General features: G+C 49.3%; 5 protein-coding genes; 2 read left to right on the plus strand and 3 right to left on the minus strand.

Annotated features, from left to right (window-relative positions):
- The first annotated feature begins 808 nt into the window (after window positions 1-808).
- GSTUM_00001251001 (uncharacterized protein) lies at window positions 809-2,903 on the plus strand. XM_002838618.2 has 1 exon: window positions 809-2,903. The coding sequence occupies exon 1, from the start codon at window positions 1,729-1,731 to the stop codon at window positions 2,644-2,646; it is 918 nt and encodes a 305-aa protein (XP_002838664.1). The 5' UTR covers window positions 809-1,728; the 3' UTR covers window positions 2,647-2,903.
- A 6,882-nt stretch (window positions 2,904-9,785) lies between these two features.
- Window positions 9,786-10,905, minus strand: GSTUM_00001252001 (uncharacterized protein; the record flags this gene model as incomplete). XM_002838619.2 has 1 exon in its annotated part: window positions 9,786-10,905. The coding sequence occupies exon 1, from the start codon at window positions 10,428-10,430 to the stop codon at window positions 9,786-9,788; it is 645 nt and encodes a 214-aa protein (XP_002838665.1). The 5' UTR covers window positions 10,431-10,905.
- Window positions 10,906-13,817: 2,912 nt separating this feature from the next.
- On the minus strand, window positions 13,818-14,988 carry GSTUM_00001253001 (uncharacterized protein; the record flags this gene model as incomplete). The annotated part of the gene is made up of 2 exons (XM_002838620.1): window positions 13,818-14,686; window positions 14,781-14,988. The coding sequence occupies 2 exons, from the start codon at window positions 14,986-14,988 to the stop codon at window positions 13,818-13,820; spliced, it is 1,077 nt and encodes a 358-aa protein (XP_002838666.1).
- A 114-nt stretch (window positions 14,989-15,102) lies between these two features.
- GSTUM_00001254001 (uncharacterized protein) lies at window positions 15,103-16,023 on the plus strand. XM_002838621.2 has 2 exons: window positions 15,103-15,331; window positions 15,398-16,023. Exons 1-2 carry the CDS (start codon window positions 15,221-15,223, stop codon window positions 16,001-16,003), a joined length of 717 nt encoding a protein of 238 aa, XP_002838667.1. The 5' UTR covers window positions 15,103-15,220; the 3' UTR covers window positions 16,004-16,023.
- Window positions 16,024-16,286: 263 nt separating this feature from the next.
- GSTUM_00001255001 (uncharacterized protein) lies at window positions 16,287-20,044 on the minus strand (the record flags this gene model as incomplete). XM_002838622.2 has 11 exons in its annotated part: window positions 19,807-20,044; window positions 19,689-19,721; window positions 19,607-19,629; window positions 19,433-19,550; window positions 19,155-19,382; window positions 18,115-19,096; window positions 17,903-18,057; window positions 17,540-17,848; window positions 17,167-17,484; window positions 16,991-17,114; window positions 16,287-16,934 (listed from the first exon to the last, which is right to left on the minus strand). Exons 1-11 carry the CDS (start codon window positions 19,911-19,913, stop codon window positions 16,287-16,289), a joined length of 3,045 nt encoding a protein of 1,014 aa, XP_002838668.1. The 5' UTR covers window positions 19,914-20,044.
- Window positions 20,045-21,175: the final 1,131 nt, after the last annotated feature.

Below are 21,175 nucleotides of genomic sequence, written 5' to 3' on the forward strand. Positions count from 1 at the left end.
TTCTTGGGGAGGGGAGGGAGTGTTGTCGAGGATTGGTGGGTGGTATTTGTGGATGCTGATGGGGGTGCCAGTCGGGATGGGTGTACGCCCATCCTTTGTGCATGCGGCTTGATTGCATTGGCTTGGGTGTGGTTAAAGCAGTGTTGGCGGCGCCGTGGTTAAAGGGAGAGTGGGCAAAGAAAAGAAAAAAAGAAAAAAAAAAGATCAGGTCTCACAGTTCATTACTGTACTCAAGTATGATACTTCCTCGAGTAACGATACGGTACTTGTAAATTATCATGGCCGTGATCGGAAGTTAAGTGCGAAAGGCACGCTCACTATGCTCGTACATGTGGTGGAATGGTATTTATCAGAAGGCTTTTTGTGTATGATGAGAGGTTGTCTACCACTCCCGAGTGATAGCTGTGTTTGGGTAAGGGAGGAAAGGAAAGAGGAAAAAAGCGAGGATGGAGAGAAAGGGAGGGAGAAAGGAATACCGGAGTATAGATAGAAGATATATCGATTGAATTGAAATGCACGCACAAAGCACCGGTTGGATGTTGTAGTGGAGCACTTTGGGGGTGAGGTGGGAATAGTTCAATTGGGGAGGGAAGAAGGAGGTATGACTAATTAGCTTCTCTAGGGAAGAAAGAAGCACAGGCGTCACTGTAGCTCGAATGTTGGCACACTGTGGGCAAAGTCGTTCAGTTCTGCCCTACTCCGGGCTACTGTATGATGACACCAGTTTGCCTTGGTTTGAGTTGCGTTATCATACGTTGCGTCGCCGCCATCACCAGTTTACTTGTACGAGTATCGTACCATACATCCTAGCCTTCTAGAGGCTAGAGAAGCCTACTAGGGCGTGGCCGTCCTTCCTTCCTTCCCTTCCTTTTTTCCACTCCCCTCCTCCAACTCGTCGTCTACCTTTACTATCCCCTCCACTCTCGGAGCTTCTTCCACCACCATCACCATCACCATCCCCTCCCCCCCTACTCGTACTCCACTGACCTCCGCAATTCTCTCCACCCTCCTCCATTCCACATCCATCCCTGCTCTTGGAGTTTCCCCTCTGGTGTCATCATAGCTCTCCCATTCTTTATATAAACTGGAACCACCCCGTGGAGAAACACCTTCCCGCTCCCGTACGTTTGTCTTCAAGGCGTCCACCTCCTTCCAAACTGAAAGTCATTTTGTCAAACGGAGACTCCTTCATCCAATTACTCGTACCCCTGTCAATCAAATTTACCCACAAACGGACTCAGACCTCTCCAGCCACGGAATCTCACTCAACACGGTCAAAAAGCCTGTCAGAACCGTACCACGCATAAAAATTACCCTTCCCCCTGAGCAATTTCGAGGAAAAAGGAGGAAAATAAATAGAAATTCACCCATATAAATTCCACCGCCCCTCTCCTTTTACCAATACCCGAGTGTTCGGATCGGTGCTTCCCAAATTTCTTCTGTTGGCCTCATTAAGGAGTATCCGGAGTTGCAATCAGTCCTTTCCCGAGCTATCGGAAGATGCTACAAACAGCTAAATACAACCCTTCAGCCCTCGACCCACACTCGTCAACGCAAAGATCCTCATCAGCAGCACCAACAAGTTCCCGCCGGACTCGCCGAAGTGCACACTACGACTTCTTCAACCCCCAATACGAACTCTCCCAGCCCAAATCCACTCACAGCCGGTCACCAGGCTCCAGCACCAGCAGGTCAGGCAGAACCTCCCCGCAACGGGATCGCGACAACATGGTCTCTCCAACAACCCTCCCCCAGTCGTTTGGTGCACTCCGGGACTCTGTCAACACTCTCGGCATGCGAGTGCGCAATTCACCAGGCACCTCTCCAAGCTTCGGCTCCACCCCTCCCACCGGTGTTTTCGAACGCCTTTCTGGCCCAGTCCCGAATGCTCGCCAAGCATCGGAGGGCTCGTCGCTGCACAAAGCCGTGGAGGAACCAGCCCCGGGCGAGTCACGCTCTTCCACCCGTCGCCACCACCGCCGAAGGGCCACGAGCCAGGGTGGGTTGAAGGCGAGGGAGGCACAGGCCGAGGACATGATGTTCCCGGCAACAATGGAGAACTTGCACCACTGTGACGAGAAGCACTGCTCTAACCACCATCACCGGCAATCATCCTCCTCAACTATCTCCATCAAGTGTGATAAATCAGACGAAGATGAAGCAAGCGCCATAGAGCGACTCGCAAACGGAGAAACTGGAGCAACGATACACATGGATCCCTACGCTCTACAAATGCTCGTCCCGCTCGTCGACCGCCCACAGGAGATGCGTGAGTTGCTCGAGCGCGGCTCGAATAAGGCCTGGGCCAGCCTGGTTCGTCGAACTTTCGGTGAGAAGTTGTATAAAGCGCAATGTCTCCCGCTGTGGACAGAGACCGACCGCTGGACCATGCCGGACCGCGAGTGGCTGAGACGCACGAAGGACCTGCTCATGCGCAAGGCCTGTGGCGGATGTACCGATGGTCGTCTCTGGAGCGGGTTCTGTGCCATGGTCGGTTGGGACGAGAGCGAGATCGAGATGGAGGAGGGGCGGGCGAAGAATGGTCGCTCACATTGCTCCGGGGCTCGGTCGCGCTCGCATGATTCGAGTCCACAGATGAATGCGATTTTGGAGGTGGAGGATGAGGATGGGAGGAAGTATTATTAACTTGACTTCGTTTCAACTTCATTGAGTAAATCTAGGGTTTTCTTTCTTTCCTTCCTTTTTACAGATGAAACACGATGATATTTTATTAATTGACCTTTTCCTTCTTTCCCACCTTCGGTTTTGGCTGGTACTGTATTACTCGGTGGCTTTTTGTTTCCCGCTTGGTTTGCTTTTGCTTTTATTTCTGGTACATTATTAAGTTTAATCTGTATTACTATGACCACATCGTTCCTTTAACTTTACTTTTTTTTTTTTTCATTTTCATTTTCAATGCTCTTTTCTTTCCTTCAACCTCTCACTATTCCCACAAAAAGGAAGGATTCAAAATCGCTGGACAAGCGTGGTGTTGCGGCTCGGCTTAACTTATGGTGTAATGGATTTCTTTTCCTCCAACTTATCTCTTACTCTCCTTCTATCGTGTAAATCTAGCTGTACAATTAGAAACAAACCAAAGAACTGATGGACCAACAAAATTTCTTTCTTGCCCCCTCCTACTGCGGTCTGTGCATGGGTGCGTGGGTGTGTTGCTTATAACCGACCCGGATCGACGCCTGTGCGTGCAGGAAGGAGGAAAAAATACATGCTCGCTCCATCTAACTTGTCATATCTTGCAAAAAGTCTACATTTTTCCATATATATGCATGTACAAGTATGTTGTACCGGGTATGAAGGGTAAGTCTGTGTGTCGAACTTGCTCCGGTTAGCTCCAGTTCCTTTCTTGACCATTTAGCGGGCGGTATAATCTTAACCGTTACCCGCGCGATGAAATTGTACCGGTGACGAACAGGGGTTACGGTAGACTACCGGTATTTTGTAGGCAAAAAAAGGAGGAAATCGTCAAGGTAGGGTAACCCCTATTTGCCGCCCACAAAGTTTCATCTTATGATAATATTATGTTCATAATTATGATAGGTGAAGACTTGTATTTGATTCAGCCACAACGCCAAGTTGGACAGACTTTTTTTTTCCTCTTTCTCCCTCGCACCAAAAGTTACCGTATGGTACCGGTAGTTCCCATCTTCAGTTTCCATGATTATAGCACCAATTCGCGTTCACACACCAGGGTTGGACAAAGCCTTTTCGCCAACGAATGAATCAATGAAATGGGTTAGCCGGCCGGCCGGGTAAACCGGGGTCATGGGGTATCACTCTAGCCGTTTTATCATAACCGGATGTGTTGGGGATGTAATTCAGCTTTGCCAACTACCGTATATATCATACCGGTACTCGTCTGCGCATTAAGCGTCGGAACTTGTGGTGGGTTTCGGTGGGAGTATGATGGATACATACATACATACATTATCATACAACTTCACCGTGCTGGCTTTTATTATTTTAAAATGGTATCATTCCGGCCTATACTATCCGCCCACTCCACCCCGCCTGAGCTGGGCGGAACAGAATATAAGTGGAAAGTATCATACGCGTTACCGCTCTACCTGCCTACCGATTCTGCAACGCTGCTTGTGTCGTAGGAGTACTCGCTATCCCGGGGATATTCCCTCACTACCGGTCCGTCGCTGGACCGAGATTAAGATGGTTAGTTGGTCGGTTAGCCGTAGTGTGTTTATGTAGAGGGTCCCTTCGATCGTTTCCCGTTTCTCGGGGACCGGTAGTGTGTATACCACCACCTTTTCTTCCTCTTTTTTCATAGGGAATAAATCATGCGTGGTGATTGCGTTGTGTTGGTTTGTCAATTTCGCTGTCGGATTGTCTCCCTCTGCCCTTGATAGGTTTTTGTGTTGTTGGTTAGATGTGTTCATGAATTATCACTCGACTATGTGGGATTTTTGTACTGTGTTCGCTGATGTGAGCGATATGATGAACTTGTGAGAGAGGGTTGGTGTCGCATCGCTCGTTAGAACTAGTATGAACCATACCTGAGGGGGGGGGGTAGTGGGTTTGAATTGACGTCTCCTTCCCACCCTGTTTCCCCGGTTTGGAAGATGGTGCTTAATATCCTGGATAACCGGTACCGTACTCTCTCGCTGCTTTCTACCCATCTACCACTTTATAGCACCCCCCCCCTCGCCCTATTTACAGCCTCTCATGAACCTGGTTTGGTCGGTGCATATTATCGGAGGTCCATATGGAAGGAATAGGAGGAAGGTCAGGTCAGGTCAGGTCAGGTCAGGTCAGGAGGTTGTAATGATTTGTAGTATCAGATCGCCAGAGCAGCGCTCTCACTCGCTCCGTTCAAAAAAACTCAATCCGGTCCTGCTTTTTTGAGTCCCATTGTGTGTGTGTGGAGGGGGGGGGGGTGTCTTGTCTTTTCGAGAATTTTGCTTCCCCGATTTTTTCATCATGTTCCGGCTCGTCACGATTCAAGACATGTTTTTCAGTTCGTTGAAGAGCGGTATCGTATATGATAGTTGCTTAAAACGCCGTGTCCGAGGGCATCGCTCGAGCTATGGCATGCAATTGACCGACAAGTGAGAGAGTGATTTTCACTAACGGAAGGAGAGGACTTTGGCCATTCTAGATTTCAAGGCTGTAACATGTATGATACCGGGGCGAGCTCTCGTACTCACGGCATTTTATGGGACGGACTTTACTATAGTATTTATTTGCGGACACAATCGCTCGTAACGTACAGACGTTCCGGTGTGATATGATATCTTCGGAACTCCTTAATGCCATAAGTTTTTTTTTTTTGCTAAATGCGAACTGAGCCATAACCACCGTCACAACTAAAGACTACCGCACTACTGCACTGTGTCCGCCGGGTGTTATACATCGTGGGAATCCACCCTCTGCACCGTCAGGGTTGATCCCGGGAATATATCATACTCGGATAATTGAGCTTCCCGCAGTTTCGCGTTCGATTTTTCTATCTTAAGCTGGGTAGTCCCCACCCCCCTCCCTAAAACCGACGGAGGGGGTGTCTTGGACGTCCCAGTGTGAGGTTCTATTGCGATCCTTGTATCATCACATACCACGATTGGTGGTTTTTCTTTCTCCTGTCTGAGGTTTTGGATACGATAACCATGCTGATATTGTTGGATTGCTGAACGTTGAGTTGTTGTCGTAAGGGTGGGTACCGGTACAGTACATCCTTGATGGGAGGGAGTGGGGGATCATATAAAACAGTGCGTAGGTCTCGCAAAGTGCGCTACCTAGTACACTACATTAACATATCTTCCTATTGATCAATTTTTCCGCACCATGAAAACCGAGCCGGGAAGTAAGATGCCACCAAAAGAAAGTTTCCCAGCCAGCCCGGAAAACAAAGAAAAGAAAAAAGAACTAAAGCAGACTAAAATAAACTATTTCATATATACACAAAGTATACAAAACACCAATATCTTACATGAATCCCGCTTATTCAGTCCCGGATGAAGAAGGAGGAGGTGCATATCCAGTCCACTTTTTCCGCGCTTCACTTATCAAGGTCCGCACCTCCAGATACTCCGGCCGACTTGTTTCCTGGTCGATCTGCCTCGCCCGGAAGAGAGGATTAGCCCCCTGTTGTAGAAGCATCTCGACCATCTCTTTCTGGTTCGCACGCGCGGCGTTGCGTAGTGTGTCACCCTCGTCTTCGTCCACATCTGCTCCTGCCTCCAACAGCGCCTGGGCAATCCTAAGGTTCTCCTCATTCTTGACAATGTCGAATAGGTCCAGCCCGTATGCCTCGGCACCCGCGTCCAGCAGCATCATGACCATCTTTTCGTGACCGCCCAATGCTGCATTGTACAGCGGTGCCAGGTTCCCCTTCAGCCCGTTCCAGGCCGTCGCGTTCGCCCCAGCACCCAGAAGCATTTCAACGCTTTTCTCTGAGCCTCCCCTTGCAGCTTCTTCCAATGCCCGTTGAAGCGATTTATTGTCAACCTCTGCACCCTCGCTCAGGAGCATTTTGACGATCCGGTCGTGGCCGCCTGCTGCTGCCCTGATCAATGCCAGACCCCCCTCCGCACACGCGTCTGCTCCCCTATCGAGCAGCATTTCCACGATGCCCGCGTGGCCCCTTCCCGCAGCCTTAACTAAAGCCTCACCGTCCTTCTGGTATATATCCATCCCGCTGTCTAGCAGGGACTTGAAGATCCCTATGTGTCCACCCTCCGCCGCGAGCACTAATGTTTGCCCATCAATTGTGCGTATATCCATTCCCGCTTTGAGAAGCATCTTCGCAATCGTTTCATATCCGCTTTCTGTTGCTCTCAATAATGCGTCCCCTCTGCCAATATTGACGTCCGCGCCGTATTCTAGAAGCAGCTTCACAACTTCTTCACGTCCCCACCTGGCGGCTTTCTCCAGAGCCCAACCGTTATGGGCGTTTACATCTGCCTCTTTACTTAATAATAGCTTGATCACTTCCATATACCCCTTCTCGACTGCCCTCATTAGCGCTGCGCCGCCGCGTGAATTGATGTTTGCGCCCCGTTCCAAAAGGAGAGCGACCACCTTTTCATGTCCGAACCTAGCCGCCTCTACCAGAGCCTTGCCGCCTCGGACGTTGACAACGGCCTCTAGTGGTACCTGGCCACGCTGTTTATTGAAGTGCCCTTCGTTGTCTAGCATCATCCGTATGGCACCTTCTCGCCCTCGATAGCTGGCTACAATCAACATAGTTTCGATGGAGGTAATTTCGAGATCCAATAGGCCAAGCAGTGCCCGGAACATATCGGAGTAACCAAAACTAACGGCTGCTACCAATGGATTGTTTGGTTGACCCTTCAGATCATCGATGTGGGCTCCGAGAAGCAATTTTTTCCGTTCTGTGTATACCAAGCTCGTGATAGAGGTGCTGGCATGTTTCAACCACCTTTCGTAACGCCATTTGTGCTGTTTTTCGGGATTTAGAAACGTTTGTAGCGACTCCTTCACCTCCCCCGAATAAACACCGAGATTCTTGCAATTTTGAATGTGGGTGGGCCAGAACAAGGCGGCATATTTGAAAAACGGCGAAGTAATTCTGCGGCCCTCAGGAACGCGCTCACCCTCGCCGCCAACCCGGATATCGGGGCCACAGAGGAGCGAAAGGCAGACAGTTGTGGCCATGATACAATTATTGGTATCCCTTAACCCCTCTAGAGTCTCGAGGAATTCTCGAACCGATAGATGAGAAAAGCGCAAAACGTTCAGCTCGGTGTCGTGCACGATTAGGTTACGGCAAGTCCTGAGTAGTGCTGCAGCATTTGTCCCGGACTGTGGGCTGGAAGGACTCCAACCTTTGGCCCTGAGCTGCAATTCGATAGCTGAAGCCAGCTCCTCAGGAGTGAGGGGTCGAATGGAGCACATTAACCAGGCAAACGTCATTTTTGCTATCTCGGGACTGCTCCCTTCCTGCATATTTATCTGCTTGTAGATCTCGCGGTACATTTTGAAAAGTCCGCCTGGCAGCTTCCCCAGCTTCTCCCTTATATCGCTTTCTGTCTCGAGCCGGCAGAGATTTTCAATCTGTAACGCAACCCATTGAAACCTAAGCATGTATGAAATCAGCAAACGATTATACATGTCAGGGCAGAAGGGGGGGGGCGAATACATTCCATTGGCGCCGCCTACAAGTCTGGTATAAATTAGCTCTTTCAGCTCTAGACTCACATCACCTCGCAGTAGCTCCCTCTCTTCAATAGAACGATTGATTTTCTCTCTGACGAATTTTTTTATATCTCCCTCGTTGTCTTTAGCTTCAATGTGGTAGTTTGGGAATTTTTCAAGCTGGAGAGTTGTATCGTCGTTGGAACGACTGGAGACGAAAATCTTGACCAGGTTTTTCGAAGAGGCAACGATGTGATTGAGCGCCTCTAGAAGCTCTCTTCGAGCGTTTGTGTCACATTCATCCAATGCGTCGACGACTAGAATGGTCTGTTTATACAATTGACTGAATTCAACGATGAGGTTGCGGCTCTCAGTTGATGATAGGGGGTCGGAAAGCCTTCCTGATCGATTGCGCTTCTCGTATATTTCGACGAGAGGTTTCAAAAGATCAGGGTTGGTGGGTGACAGAGCTAGTTGTTTGACAAGTGTTTTCAAGACGACCTCACAGCTCCTCCGAGAACCTTCATTGCGATCAAAGTAAAAATAGGCCAAACCCTCGCTGGGATGTCGACTTTTTAAGAGTGAATCAACCACCTTTGATCTAACGTGGGATTAGTGGTGAATCAAACAAGAAGGGTGGGTATTTTAGGAATTATCACACTCACGTCAGTCTTGTCTTTCCTGCACCCGCTGTACCACCATAGATATGTTAAACAAGATATACAAAGAAGGAGCCTATTGAACGGGCAACCCACGAATCCCCCGTAATAACAGTACCATTGAAGCACTTGATGATCGCCAGCCTATGTACTCTTCCCTCTCGAGCAACCATTCTCCAGTACCGTCTAGGCGAGTCGTGCTGATGCGTTGGTGGTGGTGGTCGTATGGAACTGCAGATGTCCACTGCAAGATGGCTGCCCTTTCGGTTCCTAGTATTTTGCAGCATTGTTAGAAAAGGTGACGGGGCTTGGGTATGAGAGAGGTAAACAAACTTTCCAGTTTTGAGTATGTTCCGGGCATCGTTTCCTCGAATCTAGAAGTGGTGTCCGTTAGGTTGGCAAGAAAGCTGAGAACTCTGTGAAAGTGAACTTCAACGAAAAATCAGTATTAAGCAATTAATGGGAGATCAGTCCCAGCCAAGTAAACCTACGAAGTTCTTCATCGTCAAATGATTTTCGATCTGCGATACTATCAGCAAGACAAAATACTTCGTGGAAGAGACTTACTCACATGAAATTTCTAGAACATTTGCCTCCCTGCACATATCAGTTTCCAAGGACTCAATCTCATCAAGCAGAGCCCAAAGATCATTATTGCCGAAGGTGGTTCCAGTAGAACGTGCTGTAAAAAAATCAATCAATCAATAGGTCAGTCTCCTAAGTCCTGATAATTGACATCCCCTTAATAAGGTATTTCACCTGCCGTTGTCCGTGAGCAAATGTTCTTAGCCTGGACTAGAAATCTAAATATAGCAGTATAAAGCTTCAATAGGCTGCCCTCAAGGGCGGTAGAGGATATTTGCTTAGAATTGTTGGAATTTAGATGGATGGGGCTGCAAAGATCGGAGTTGAGATAGAGCTTCTCATAGATTGCGCAGCGGTCTATAAGAGATCCAATCTTTTCGAGGCCGATTAACACTATCCCCATCGTTCCGTTTGCCTTCACAATGGCCTGGATGATAGGGAAGGATAAATTAGCTGACTCGGAAGCCATGATATGGAGCGAATGGAAACCTTAGGTTTGGAACCTACCTGTAGCAGAAACCGAAATCCAACCCATGGCAATACCGCGTGGGCCGGGTCGTATTGCGAGACAATATCACCGATAGTCTTAAACTTGTCTATCCAAGTGATTATCCTGCTTACTACATCGTGAAGGAGCAAGTCCTTGGCCTTCCAATTGAACTTCGACCTCCTTTCGTAACATACACTCCGATACGTTTCAGCATCTGCGCGGGCATCCTCGAGAGCAGAATTCCGGTGCCCCGAGGATTCAGGAAAAGCTTCGCGTTCCTCCTGGGGAAGAGCACGGTATGCCGTGTCCCATAGCGAATTTTTCCGAATAGTGACGAGTTTCAGGTCAGGTGTCTCTTCTGGCACCGGAAAGCCAAATTTGGCGCTCCATAGGCCCGGTACTGAAATGCTCCCAGTTATGCTGGACGCCTGTGACATTGACTGGCGTAGAGTCTCAGCATAATGAGGCCTGGTTGTGTCGTCAGGCTTCCTATACCCCCCCTTGCCGCCGATAATATTGAAAATGCGATCTCGTCTACGCGATTTGCGGTGGAGATGTTCCGGGACCGACATAATTTCTGCGATTCAAGTCTGTGAAATACCTCAGTCGGGGTTTACAGGTGAAGGAGACTAAACCACAGCCTTTAGTATTGCAGGCGATACCCATTCCCCGTGCACTCGGCCTACCTGGACAAATCTGCCCGTTTCACCGCCTCTCTAAACTGCGTGGTACTCATAGATTGTTGGCAGGAACGAGGATTGCTCTGTACCGTAGTGGTGTCGAGTACTGCAAGATGATTGGGTTGCCCTGGGCTGGTTCAGGATTCACCTGCGGCAAAGAGACGAAAAAGGAAGAGGTGTCTTGAAGGCTGAAGCCGGGGTACAGGAGCGGTAGGATAACTCGCCCAAAGACCTGATGACGATGAATTCGCGACCGCCGGCGATCTATCATGCAAGGATAAGGTGAACGTATGATACTGCACCAGTGCCCATACAAGTACCTCGCAACCCGGGGTGTAGGACTTCAAAATCCGGCCAGAGTCTCTTCTTCTGCCAGCGGCCTTTTCTCGGTTTCGCAGTTTTGGAGAAATTTAGTCACTGGGCTAATCCACAGCCATAATCTTATTGAGGGGTAAGATTACCGGTAGTGTTCACGTTCTTCATTAATGAAGCCTACAAGCGCTTTGAATCAAGACTCAGCGTTGACATTACAGTACTGGTACTTGAGTAGACTGACCTTTTGAGAGGGAAAGTCGGTAGGGTCTCAGAAAGTCACGGGTTGCTTCGTAATACTGCATTACATACGGGCAAGCCCACAATCATCGCGATTCACCATTAAGGTGAAGCATGAGAATTACTGTAACTTGATCGAAAGCAATTGGCTCCATTCTACTCGCAGCTGTATCCTCTGTGCGAACCACAGCCCGAACACTGGAGCCCTGTGCTGCGATGTATCGATGCTCTGTACTGATCTCACAGTGTCGCTTTCTACCTGCACGAGTATTAGGCAGGCCTTGTGCAGGTCTGGCTGAAACTGCGGGGCGCGATTCGCGGTATGGAATTATCATCGGTACTCGAGTAAATTACTCATATTATTGCGAGCCTTCCACCGTCACCGTTAGAGAGAATGCAACTGGATTAGACTATTCCCACACCCTCCGCACGATCCCCACAACTATGATGCAGAAAGCCCACGAATCGCACTGGGGGAGAAGGCACTAGCATAAAAAAATGAAAATGAAAAAGGATTGCAAACCAAACCATCCAAGGCTATCCTATGATTCCTATCCTGCAACTGCGCACGCCCAATTGCCAGCAAATACTCACCAATTATTGAACCGTGTACTCGAGTAACGTCATCCTCAGCCTTAGCTAAATTTAAAGCGGGGTCAACACAGTCTTCCTAGCGCGACACCTATGAACCTCGCCCACAGACTTTTCAGGCTGGCTGGGCGGGACTAAGGCCGCCGTTTCTAGGGTACTGTACGAGTACCGGTACGAGTGTTCTAATACTCGTACTGGTATGATACATCGAACCCGGCACCGGCGGGCAGGTTACCTGTTTGGGGGCTGAACCGAAGGGTACAAGTATGAACGAAGGTGGAAAGGAAAAACCACGAGCCAAACGGGGGCGGCCGCTGATTGCTCTTGTGGTTTGCGGACTGGCTGGGCGGCAGACGAATAATGTCGGCCGATGGCAATGTCTCGGTTTGCGCCCGCCGTAATTTAAATTTACCGCGCCCGCGCACGGATCCACCAGGCGCGGGGCATACCATTTTTTAAAATTTCGAGTGATCACCGATGATGTTCCGGTACAGTACCGCACTGTGCAGATAAAGTGTGCGGCAAAAGTGAAATAAAGGGAGAAAGATACTGGTAAGTTATGATACAAATAAAGGTGCCAACACTAAAAAAAATCAGGACCCAGAGTGCCATAACAAAATCTTATTCGATACCACAGTTTTTTGCCAGAACATGCACTCAGTAGCCCGGGAATATCTCTGCACCTTATTCCGTTGTCCCGTGCATGCCCCAAAATTACTCAAGCTTGGACTACCCAAGACATTTTATGTCCGTCCCCAATACCAATACGGTACTGTACCATTGACAGCGTCCCAGGCTACTGTGTGATACCATACTTGATCGCCTGAACTCAAGTCACTTCCATATCTCCCCGCTGGCATGGTACTTGTAAAGCCACTGGAAACCTTCTTGTTTGGGTTTAGCCCCTCGTGGCCTGAGCTAGGACATCATCATGCCTGACACTGGGTCTCAGGTGCGGATGTCTCTCCCAGAACCACGGCTGTCCGAGACACTAGTCAGAATGAAGGAAAGAATCTGTTTCTCCCCCCTCGAAGGTGCCCCTGGTTTGGGTCGGGATGAGGTACTTGTATCATACGGTGTCATACTGTTACTTGAACTGTACCTGCCCAGACAACCCGGGTACAGTACTATAGCAAGACCACACCAAAACTATGTGAAAAATAAAGTAGAAAATGTTCATCCCGGTTTTGCACTTTCCATGCCAACCTCTTCCAGGCTATTATATACCGGTAAATACATCTATCTTGTTGAGATATACGTTGCGGGAGCCAGACTTGATGAGATGAGGACAGACGATGATTGATTGTTAAGGAACTTGTAAAGGATTGAAATCGGGGAAAGGAGGAGAAAAACGTGGGGGAGTGCATCCACAGGAAAAAGGTATGATATGCATACCGAACCGGAAGATATGATACTAGCCGACTTCGAGTCCCTAATCCGCATAAAAGAACCACCCCCGAGATTTTCAACACCTTTCTCTCGGCGGACGAGGTCTTCCCCCTTCCTACCCCGCGGACTTTGTGCCAACTGAAAAGTGGGTTGTTGTGTTCTGAAGGACAAGAAAAGTTGTTTTTGGCGGTGTCGTATCATATTGGCCGTTCACGAGTATACTGTATATCGGACCAGTTAGATTACTACTAGCTCTGGGGGGCAACTTAGTGCTAGTGAATGCATTTTTTTTTGGGGGGGGGTTTAAGAAGGCAAGAACCCGTCTGTCTGTCTCGCCGCTATCAGAAACTGGGCAAGGGGCATATGTGGCCCTCGGTAAAGCAATTTTCAAGAGGCCGGTGGTAGATAAAGCTGACAAAGAGGATATCGGTAGGGGATTTAGCCTTCAGTCGGGGGGTGGATGCACAATACGGTACACTGCTTTGGGCACCGCTATAGTAAAACCTTTGATATGTATCACCGATAGCCCAACATTGACCATTAACTGGTTTCAAGCAAGAACGCAACTTTTTTTCCATCTTATAACCAACCTAGCTTAAATGCACCTCAAAACGGCTATGATAACTAGTCGAGAAATGATTTGAGTACTCTAAATGTACGCTAGTAGTTTCTCTTTCTTTGGACTTAACGCTTACCATTGGTATTTCTAGGTAGGGGGGGATTATCCCGAGTGACGTTCCATGAACGCTACATTTCTTGTCTTTGGCAAACAACCAATGTGCTCCACCCGCCGCAGACCACATCTCTAACCACCTTCCCATGTCTACACACGCCTTCAATCTCCTTCCACTCCCCCCTCCACCTCCCCCCCGCCCTGCCAAGCTGTCCATTCTCCCCCCGGCCAATGCCCCATAATTTTCCGCCGGCCCAAGCAACAACATGCCCATCACCAACGCTAACCCCGTCAACCACTTCAAAATCCTGAGCAAGCTCCACCTCCCCTTCACCGGCCAAAATCTCACCGCTGGCCCCTCCCCAAACATACAGATCCCGCTCAACACTAACCGCGGCGGAGCACCACCCTCCGCTACCCACCCGGGCAATCGCAATTCCATCCAGCGCGTCCACAATCCCGGGAGCCCCCGCGGGTACTTCGGCCGTTGTTTCCCTGCCCAAGTACTCGTGTCGTGCATCGCCCCACGTAATCACTCTCCCACCGCATTCTCTAGTCAACACCACGAAGCCGCCCTCATTAGCGTGCAACCCTACCACACCACCCCCTGCGAGCGTCCACCGCTGCCGCGCATTCTTCAGCAGGAAGGCTGAGAAGGAGCGGTAGACCAGCACTTCGTCTCCCTGTACAGCTGCAACGACGCCGTTTCCCGCGATGGCGATGTGTGAGGTATCGTTTATTCCTTCGACCCGCTGACCGAAGCAGACTTGTTTTGTGCCGTAGTGCTGGAGGAGGTGGATTGCTTGTGTTATTGTTGTCACGCCTTTTAGACCTGTGTGGTCGCCGAAGGCTGAGGTTATTGGTGAGAGATGGGTTGATGGAATGGTTATCTGGGTGTTGGCGGAGGCGGCGCCGAGGAGGTGGAGACTGCCGTCTATTTCTACTGCTTTTTATTATTATTGCTCTTTGTCGGAGAGGAATGGTGTGAATGGGGGGCAGAGTTGGGAATGATGGAAGATAGAAAAGGGGGGGAATACGTAAAGTATCACTCCATCCGGTGAAAAGTACCCTTAGCGAATTACTTGCTGAAGCAATTATCTGCGGGATACGGATGTCTTCGGGAATCTCTGAGGGATTGGTTGACGGGGAGAGTTGTCCGTGGGCGTTGAAGCCGAAGGCGATTAGCTCCATTGAAAATAGGAGGGGGGGAACGTTGGTGATAGTTCGAGCTTTGGGGAGCCTCATCTCTTGGCGAGGAGGGAAGGAGGGAAGGAAGGGAGGAAAATCCCCAGGTCAAGCTTGCACTCTTGATGACCATCACCCCCCTCCAAACACCTGACCCTACGCCAAAGCACGTAAAATGCCTTCACCGCGTCGATCCAGCCATGAATACTCTACCACCACCAGTGCCACCACAAAACAAACACAGCCTTTACTAATGCTTTTACCTACCGACTGGGCGTCTTTCCTGACCGTCATGGCCGATACTCTCCGCCTCGCGCCAGAATCTCTCTCAATGGCATACGTCTACCTTCACCGCTATAATCGCTGGGCATCGGAAGAATCTTGTTCGCCGCTGGACGATCACGTACCCACTTCTATCCTATTTCATTTAGGTTGCTCCATCTCGACCCCTAGCTAACGAGATCCAAAGACACTGTGCCTCGCCTCCCTCTCCCTCTCCACAAAAGCCACTGAATCGCCCAGAAGACTTCGTGAGCTTCTTGTACCAGCATATGCTCATCTCCACCCATCTTCGCCGCCGCTGACTTTTCCCTCGCCCTTGTACGACTCGCTCAGGTCAACGGTTGTGGCTGCGGAGTTGCTGCTGCTTCGCGTACTGCGATTCGACTTGCGTGTTCCGTTGCCCTATGACTTTCTACCGAGGTTTCTTGAGAAGGTTTTACCTCCGGTAGCGACCCCCGGAGAGGAGGAGTGCGCGGAGACCAAGATTGTGGATATCTGTGAGACGGCACTCGGGAGGGAGGTTTGGAGTGTTGTTGGAAGGGTTATGACAAGCTATAAGATTTGTAACTTCTTTCCCGCTCGGAGTGTTGCGGCGGCTTGTTTGTTTCATGTGGCTTTGAAACGAGGGCTGAGGATCGGGGATGGTTCGGTGAAGGAGTGGGTGAAGAGGTTGACTGGGGGGAAAGTTGAACATGAGGATTTTGTGGAAGCTTTGGAGGAGATTGACAATTTGTGCGGTGCAAGTTCTCAGGTCCGGCATCAGGCCGGGAGGGAGACTTTACGAGTTGGGTGATTGCTTTGAATCACAGTTAATCGGCTATTCATCATCAGTTGGGTGCCCGTGTCTGGTGTTTGTATCCCAAACCCTTATTCACAATATTCTTAATGCACACGGGTTAAGGGAGAGTAAAATCTCGTTCTGCTTGCTATCCTCTATCTCTGCTTGTTAAAGTTGTATGTTCCCGATTCCACTAGCCCCCCCCCCCTAGATACACCGAAGTGAAACAAAGCAGCAATGAAAAGAAAAGAAGAAAAAGAACAGGGAAAATAAAGACCGAACTCCCGTGTCAAAAGCACTAGTTCACACTGACCTCGTACTCATCGTCATGGTCATCGAACACACTCGCGTGGCTGGTTACCCGCTTCAGTTGATTACTGACATATCCCAAGACCTCCTCATCATCCTTCTCCCTCTCTCTTTTCTGGTCTTCGGTTTCATCATCATCCTCAGCCCAATCGCTGCGAGCATCAATGCTCCTCGTACTAGCTCTGCGCCCCATGTAGGGCTTGGGCTTGGAAACCCTGCTAAAGATATCATCAAAGTAGTGGTTGGCTGCTGTGCGAGGTGTCCTTGGTGTCTGTGGTAATCTACAGTTAACGCCAGAGTCGTGAATCATCTTGGCAACCAATCCAGTCCACCCGGTTTGGTGGCTTGCCCCTAAGCCGGCGCCTGTGTCGGCATGGAAAAACTCATGGAACCAAAGATAGTCACGCCAATTGGGATCGAAGTCGAGCTTGTCGATACCAGCATTGCAGGCACGGCGGCGGTCGTCTCCACGAGCAAAGATGTGTTGAAGGCGATGCTGGAGCTCCTCAGCAACGTGGCCAAGATGCATGTAATCCCCAGAACCCGTGGGACATTCTACTTGGAAGGAATCTCCGTAGAACATGTAAAAGCGGAGAAGGGATTCAATAAGAAGGAAGTTGACACAAAGCCAGATAGGCTGCGTGCTAATTGTCAACTATATGCTAGATACCTAATTCGGGAGCGACTACTTACGCCACGCCAGTTGCTGTTACCACCAAATAGTGCACTATTTGAATCACCGGGAACATAATCAACCTTGAATTCCTGTTCATTAACGTTCATAGAATAGGGGTTTTCCTTATGGTATTTCGATAACCTATTTAACTTTGTTAGCCCTATTCAGCGTCTTGATGTAGGGATACCCTTACGATCGAATCCCATGATCACTGAAGAATTCATCCTCGTCTAACATCTTCTCCAAAATCCTCTTCAATCTGTCCTTGCTGACTAAACTCAACAGTATCCTCTCGCCTTGTCCTCTCTTTTTCATACTGGCGATGTTTCTCTCCGCAACATCATTACGCGTCTCAACAAACCAGTCCATACGCTTTTTGAAGCTCGGGAACTTGTTGATCAATTCGGGTTCTAGAGTCAATACAGCATATAGCGGGATAAGCCCAACAAGGGACTTAACAGGCATTTGCTGCGAGAATGGACCTCCCCATGAGATAGCATCATAGTAGAAGCTAGGATGAATGTCAGTTTATTGAGAACAGATACGGGGACCGAGCGGAAACAAACCCATCTTCCTCATTCCACAAACTTTCCTCTTTCCCACCATCCTTGTAGGTCATAGCATCACTAATGAAGATGAAGTGTTCGAAGAATTTACTTGCAATATCCTCGTAAATTCTCCGGTGCTTGGCTAGTTCGAGTGAAATATTGAGCATGCTTAGAGAATAAAACGCCATCCACCCAGTGGAATCAGCTTGCTCGAGAACACCTCCAGTGGGTAACGGCTCCGAGCGGTTAAAGATCCCGATGTTGTCCAGCCCCAGGAAACCGCCCTCGAAGACATTCTTACCATCAAAATCTTTCCGGTTAACCCACCTATGAAATCCTCCATCAGCTGTCACTCGTAAATTGCGGCCCCTGCCAACTTACCATGTGAAATTGAGGAGAAGCTTCTGGAAGACACGCTCAAGAAAGTCGAGATCCTCACGACCGTACATCTTCCGCTCAATCTTGAAAGTCCTGAAGACAGCCCAGGCATGGACCGGAGGATTGACGTCCCCAAAATTCCACTCATAGGCAGGGATCTAACGGAAAAATCTGTCAAATAACATGCTTCGCTATAGGGCATGCAATTCACTTACTTGGCCGTTGGGATGCATATACCATTCTCTAGTCAACAGATCCAACTGTTTTTTCGCAAAATCTGGGTCGACCATCGCCAACGGAATCGTATGGAACGCAGTATCCCATGCAGCAAAGAAAGGATATTCCCAACAATCAGGCATGCTAAGCACGTCATCTAGGTACATATGTCTCCAAGTTTGATTTCGAATCCCCTTTCTGCCAGGGGGTGGAGGTGGCTGCGATGGGTCTCCATTTGCCCACTGATCCCACACAAAGTGGTAGTGCTGCTTCGTCCATAACATCCCACTAAGCGCCTGTCGTTGAATGTTTCTAAGGTCATCGGCCATCGGCAACGGGGAAATACGCCAGTAGAATTCATCGGCTTCGGAGCGACGGCGCTCGATGATGTCGTCAAAAAGCTCTTCATCGATCCCGATCTCCGACTCACCGGGAGTGTATGAACGGCTTTCTACATTTCGAGAAAACTTGAAGCGGACGACTGCGCAGCCACCAGGAGGCACTCCGTCGCCTTCCTCAAATGCGTACCAAGCTGCAGCCTTGGTACCGGTGTTGGCAGGGTTAACCGCATCCTTCTCGTCGTCAACGATATACCTATGGAACGCATCCTTTACGTATGGTGTCTGGTTCTCGCCGCCATACAGGCATTTATAATTGGTATCGTTATCCGTAAACATAAGTTCCGGTAGTACGTCTGGAGATTCCGGAGTGACACCTGGTGAAGGTGAGAGTTGAAGGTAGCGATCTCCGAGCGCCCAATGCTTCGACCCGGCAATCAATGGACTTTTCTGTTTTATGTGTGGCTTCTTAGATTCATCCTCGTGGCCCCAAGCCCAAGTATTACGGAACCACATATGCGGGATAATGTGCAAAGGTGCAGGCTCGGGCCCACGATTCCAAGCCGTGACACGGAAAAGAAGCTCTTCCTCGTCGTTGGTATCCTTAGCAGTTTCGATGAAGATATCCCAATACCGATCATCCCTAACCCTGGATTAATGACAAACCCAAGGCAAACGTGGAAAAGGAGTCCGCATCATACTTGAAAATACCGGTGTCCATCAGAGTAAATTCCGGCACGTGTCGACTTCGCTTGCCATTCTCCTCCACCAATTGCTCATAGGGGAATTTTCGCTGAGGATACTTGTACAAATATTTCATATAGGAGTGGGTAGGTGTATTATCGAGATGGAAATGCGCTTCCTTGAGAGACTCCCCATGATTTCCCTGGGGATTCGAAAGGCCAAAGAGACGCTCTTTCAAGAAGTCGCTACAAGGTTTTAGCCATTAGGAGCAAACTACAGGCGTGGAAGCGCGTACTCATGCTCATTCCAGAACACAAAGGAGATATTCTGAAGGCCATGAGTGTCTGACACTCCTGCAATCCCGTCCTCACCCCAGCGGTAGGTGCGGGCTTTCGCATGGTCATGAGGAAAGTCTAACACGCGGGGTCAGCAAACGCTTAGGGTTAGGAAATTAATTTCAATGGCGTACGGCTCCATGCATCTCCGTTCTCGCTAGCAACCAAATCAGTCAACAACCGAGATCCGGAAGTAAAGGTTGGGGAATAACTCACGAGTAATCCTCACGAACAGTTCCCCATTGCCGCCTTCGTCATCACAACAGTTGTCAGCATTGGCCGTCTCATATATATGTGATGGAGAGTTGGTGCGGGAAACATTGAGAAAACTCACTCGCTGAGATAGGGACCCCATTTCTTCCAATACTTCCTCCGTTCCCTGTCTTCCTTCAATCTCCTCTCCTCCTGCGTAAGGTACTCGTGTTGGCCGTGTTTCACCATTTCTGGTTGACGGGATGAACGATAAAGTCGGAAGGTGAAGAGTAAGAGGCAGCGAGTGCCCGACGAGGGGCACAAAAAAATGTAAGAAGGAGGGGCAAAGAGGGGCCAGAAGATGTAGTGTTGGAATAACTGAATGAATAGTGGATGTAGTGGGGACTATATAGTGCATGCACAGGTTATGTGGAACTGAGAAGCAAACAATAGAGGGAATAGAGGGGTTTAGCCGCCCCGTGCCAAGTGATAATCGTACTGCCTATTCACCATGGTAACGCGGCTATTAATCTACAGGTGTCCATGTTTTGACGGGAGATGGGTCGATAGATCTCCCTGGATTGTACGATATGATAGCGAACTACGAGTACTCGTACAAATGAACCGCCAAACCGACATTGCCAGCCCACGGCGTTACGTCCAAGAGGCAAGCCAACTCCAACCGCCTGCTGTATCCAGGAGTACTAGCACATCTGGAAAGAGCCACCCTATTCGAGTATGGTGAACTGTGTTGACTGGAATAGCGCTCCAATCCGTGCTTACATAGGCAAACAGCTCATTTAAGTTAACATGAGTACCGTATATGATACCGGGAAATCCGCCACACTAAAATCACCATTCCCCAAAATCAATCTTCAAGCACGCTTACTCGAGTAGACTAAAATCAAAAGTCCGACGAGGCTTGACCTCTCACTCTCCACGGCTACATAACTGAGGATAACCCTGGTTTAGACTTGGTTTGCTAAATCCACCCCATTAACTTATCGCATTTTCTTGGGAACTGACGGCGACTCGTATGATAGCAAGAAATGCTGATAGCACGGGAAGGCCGGACCCCTCTAACGGCGCCTACCAGAGTTTCTTTTTCCCTTTTCCACCTGTAGACTGCTTGAGTACCGCTATTTCTCTCAGCAGCCCCCCCCCAGCCTAGTTCGAGAATTTAATGATACAGCAACCCACGCGGAAAACTCTATCCCAAACGCCATCCAATGCGCGCCCAAAACCAACCAAGATTATCACAATCCTGGAGACAGGGACAGTCGATATTTTATTCGATTTTTTCCGTTTCTCCGCCCGTGGTATCCAGGGACAGGAACCTGAGGCGTTTTCGCTAAAGGCAACTCTCACTTCCAGAGGGATTGATTCCAATACTGGTATGAATACCCAGGATTTATAGAGGGAGGAATATGCATGGGAAACATCGCCTGCGGACCCAATGCTCTGAAATGCTGTCTGGAGGTCTGGTGCGACTAGCAGAATCTTCTATTGGC

Source organism: Tuber melanosporum (genome assembly GCF_000151645.1).
Source record: "Tuber melanosporum whole genome shotgun sequence assembly, scaffold_268, strain Mel28".
In the NCBI taxonomy this organism is placed as follows: domain Eukaryota; kingdom Fungi; phylum Ascomycota; class Pezizomycetes; order Pezizales; family Tuberaceae; genus Tuber; species Tuber melanosporum.

What these genes read in the sequence shown, in the direction of transcription:
- GSTUM_00001251001 (XM_002838618.2), top strand. Translation starts at nt 1,729, where the DNA reads ATGGTCTCTCCAACAACCCTCCCCCAGTCGTTTGGTGCACTCCGGGAC.
- GSTUM_00001254001 (XM_002838621.2), top strand. Translation starts at nt 15,221, where the DNA reads ATGGCCGATACTCTCCGCCTCGCGCCAGAATCTCTCTCAATGGCATAC. An exon ending in GTTCGCCGCTGGACGATCAC is followed by an intron (nt 15,332 to 15,397) that starts GTACCCACTTCT and finishes CGAGATCCAAAG; the next exon opens with ACACTGTGCCTCGCCTCCCT.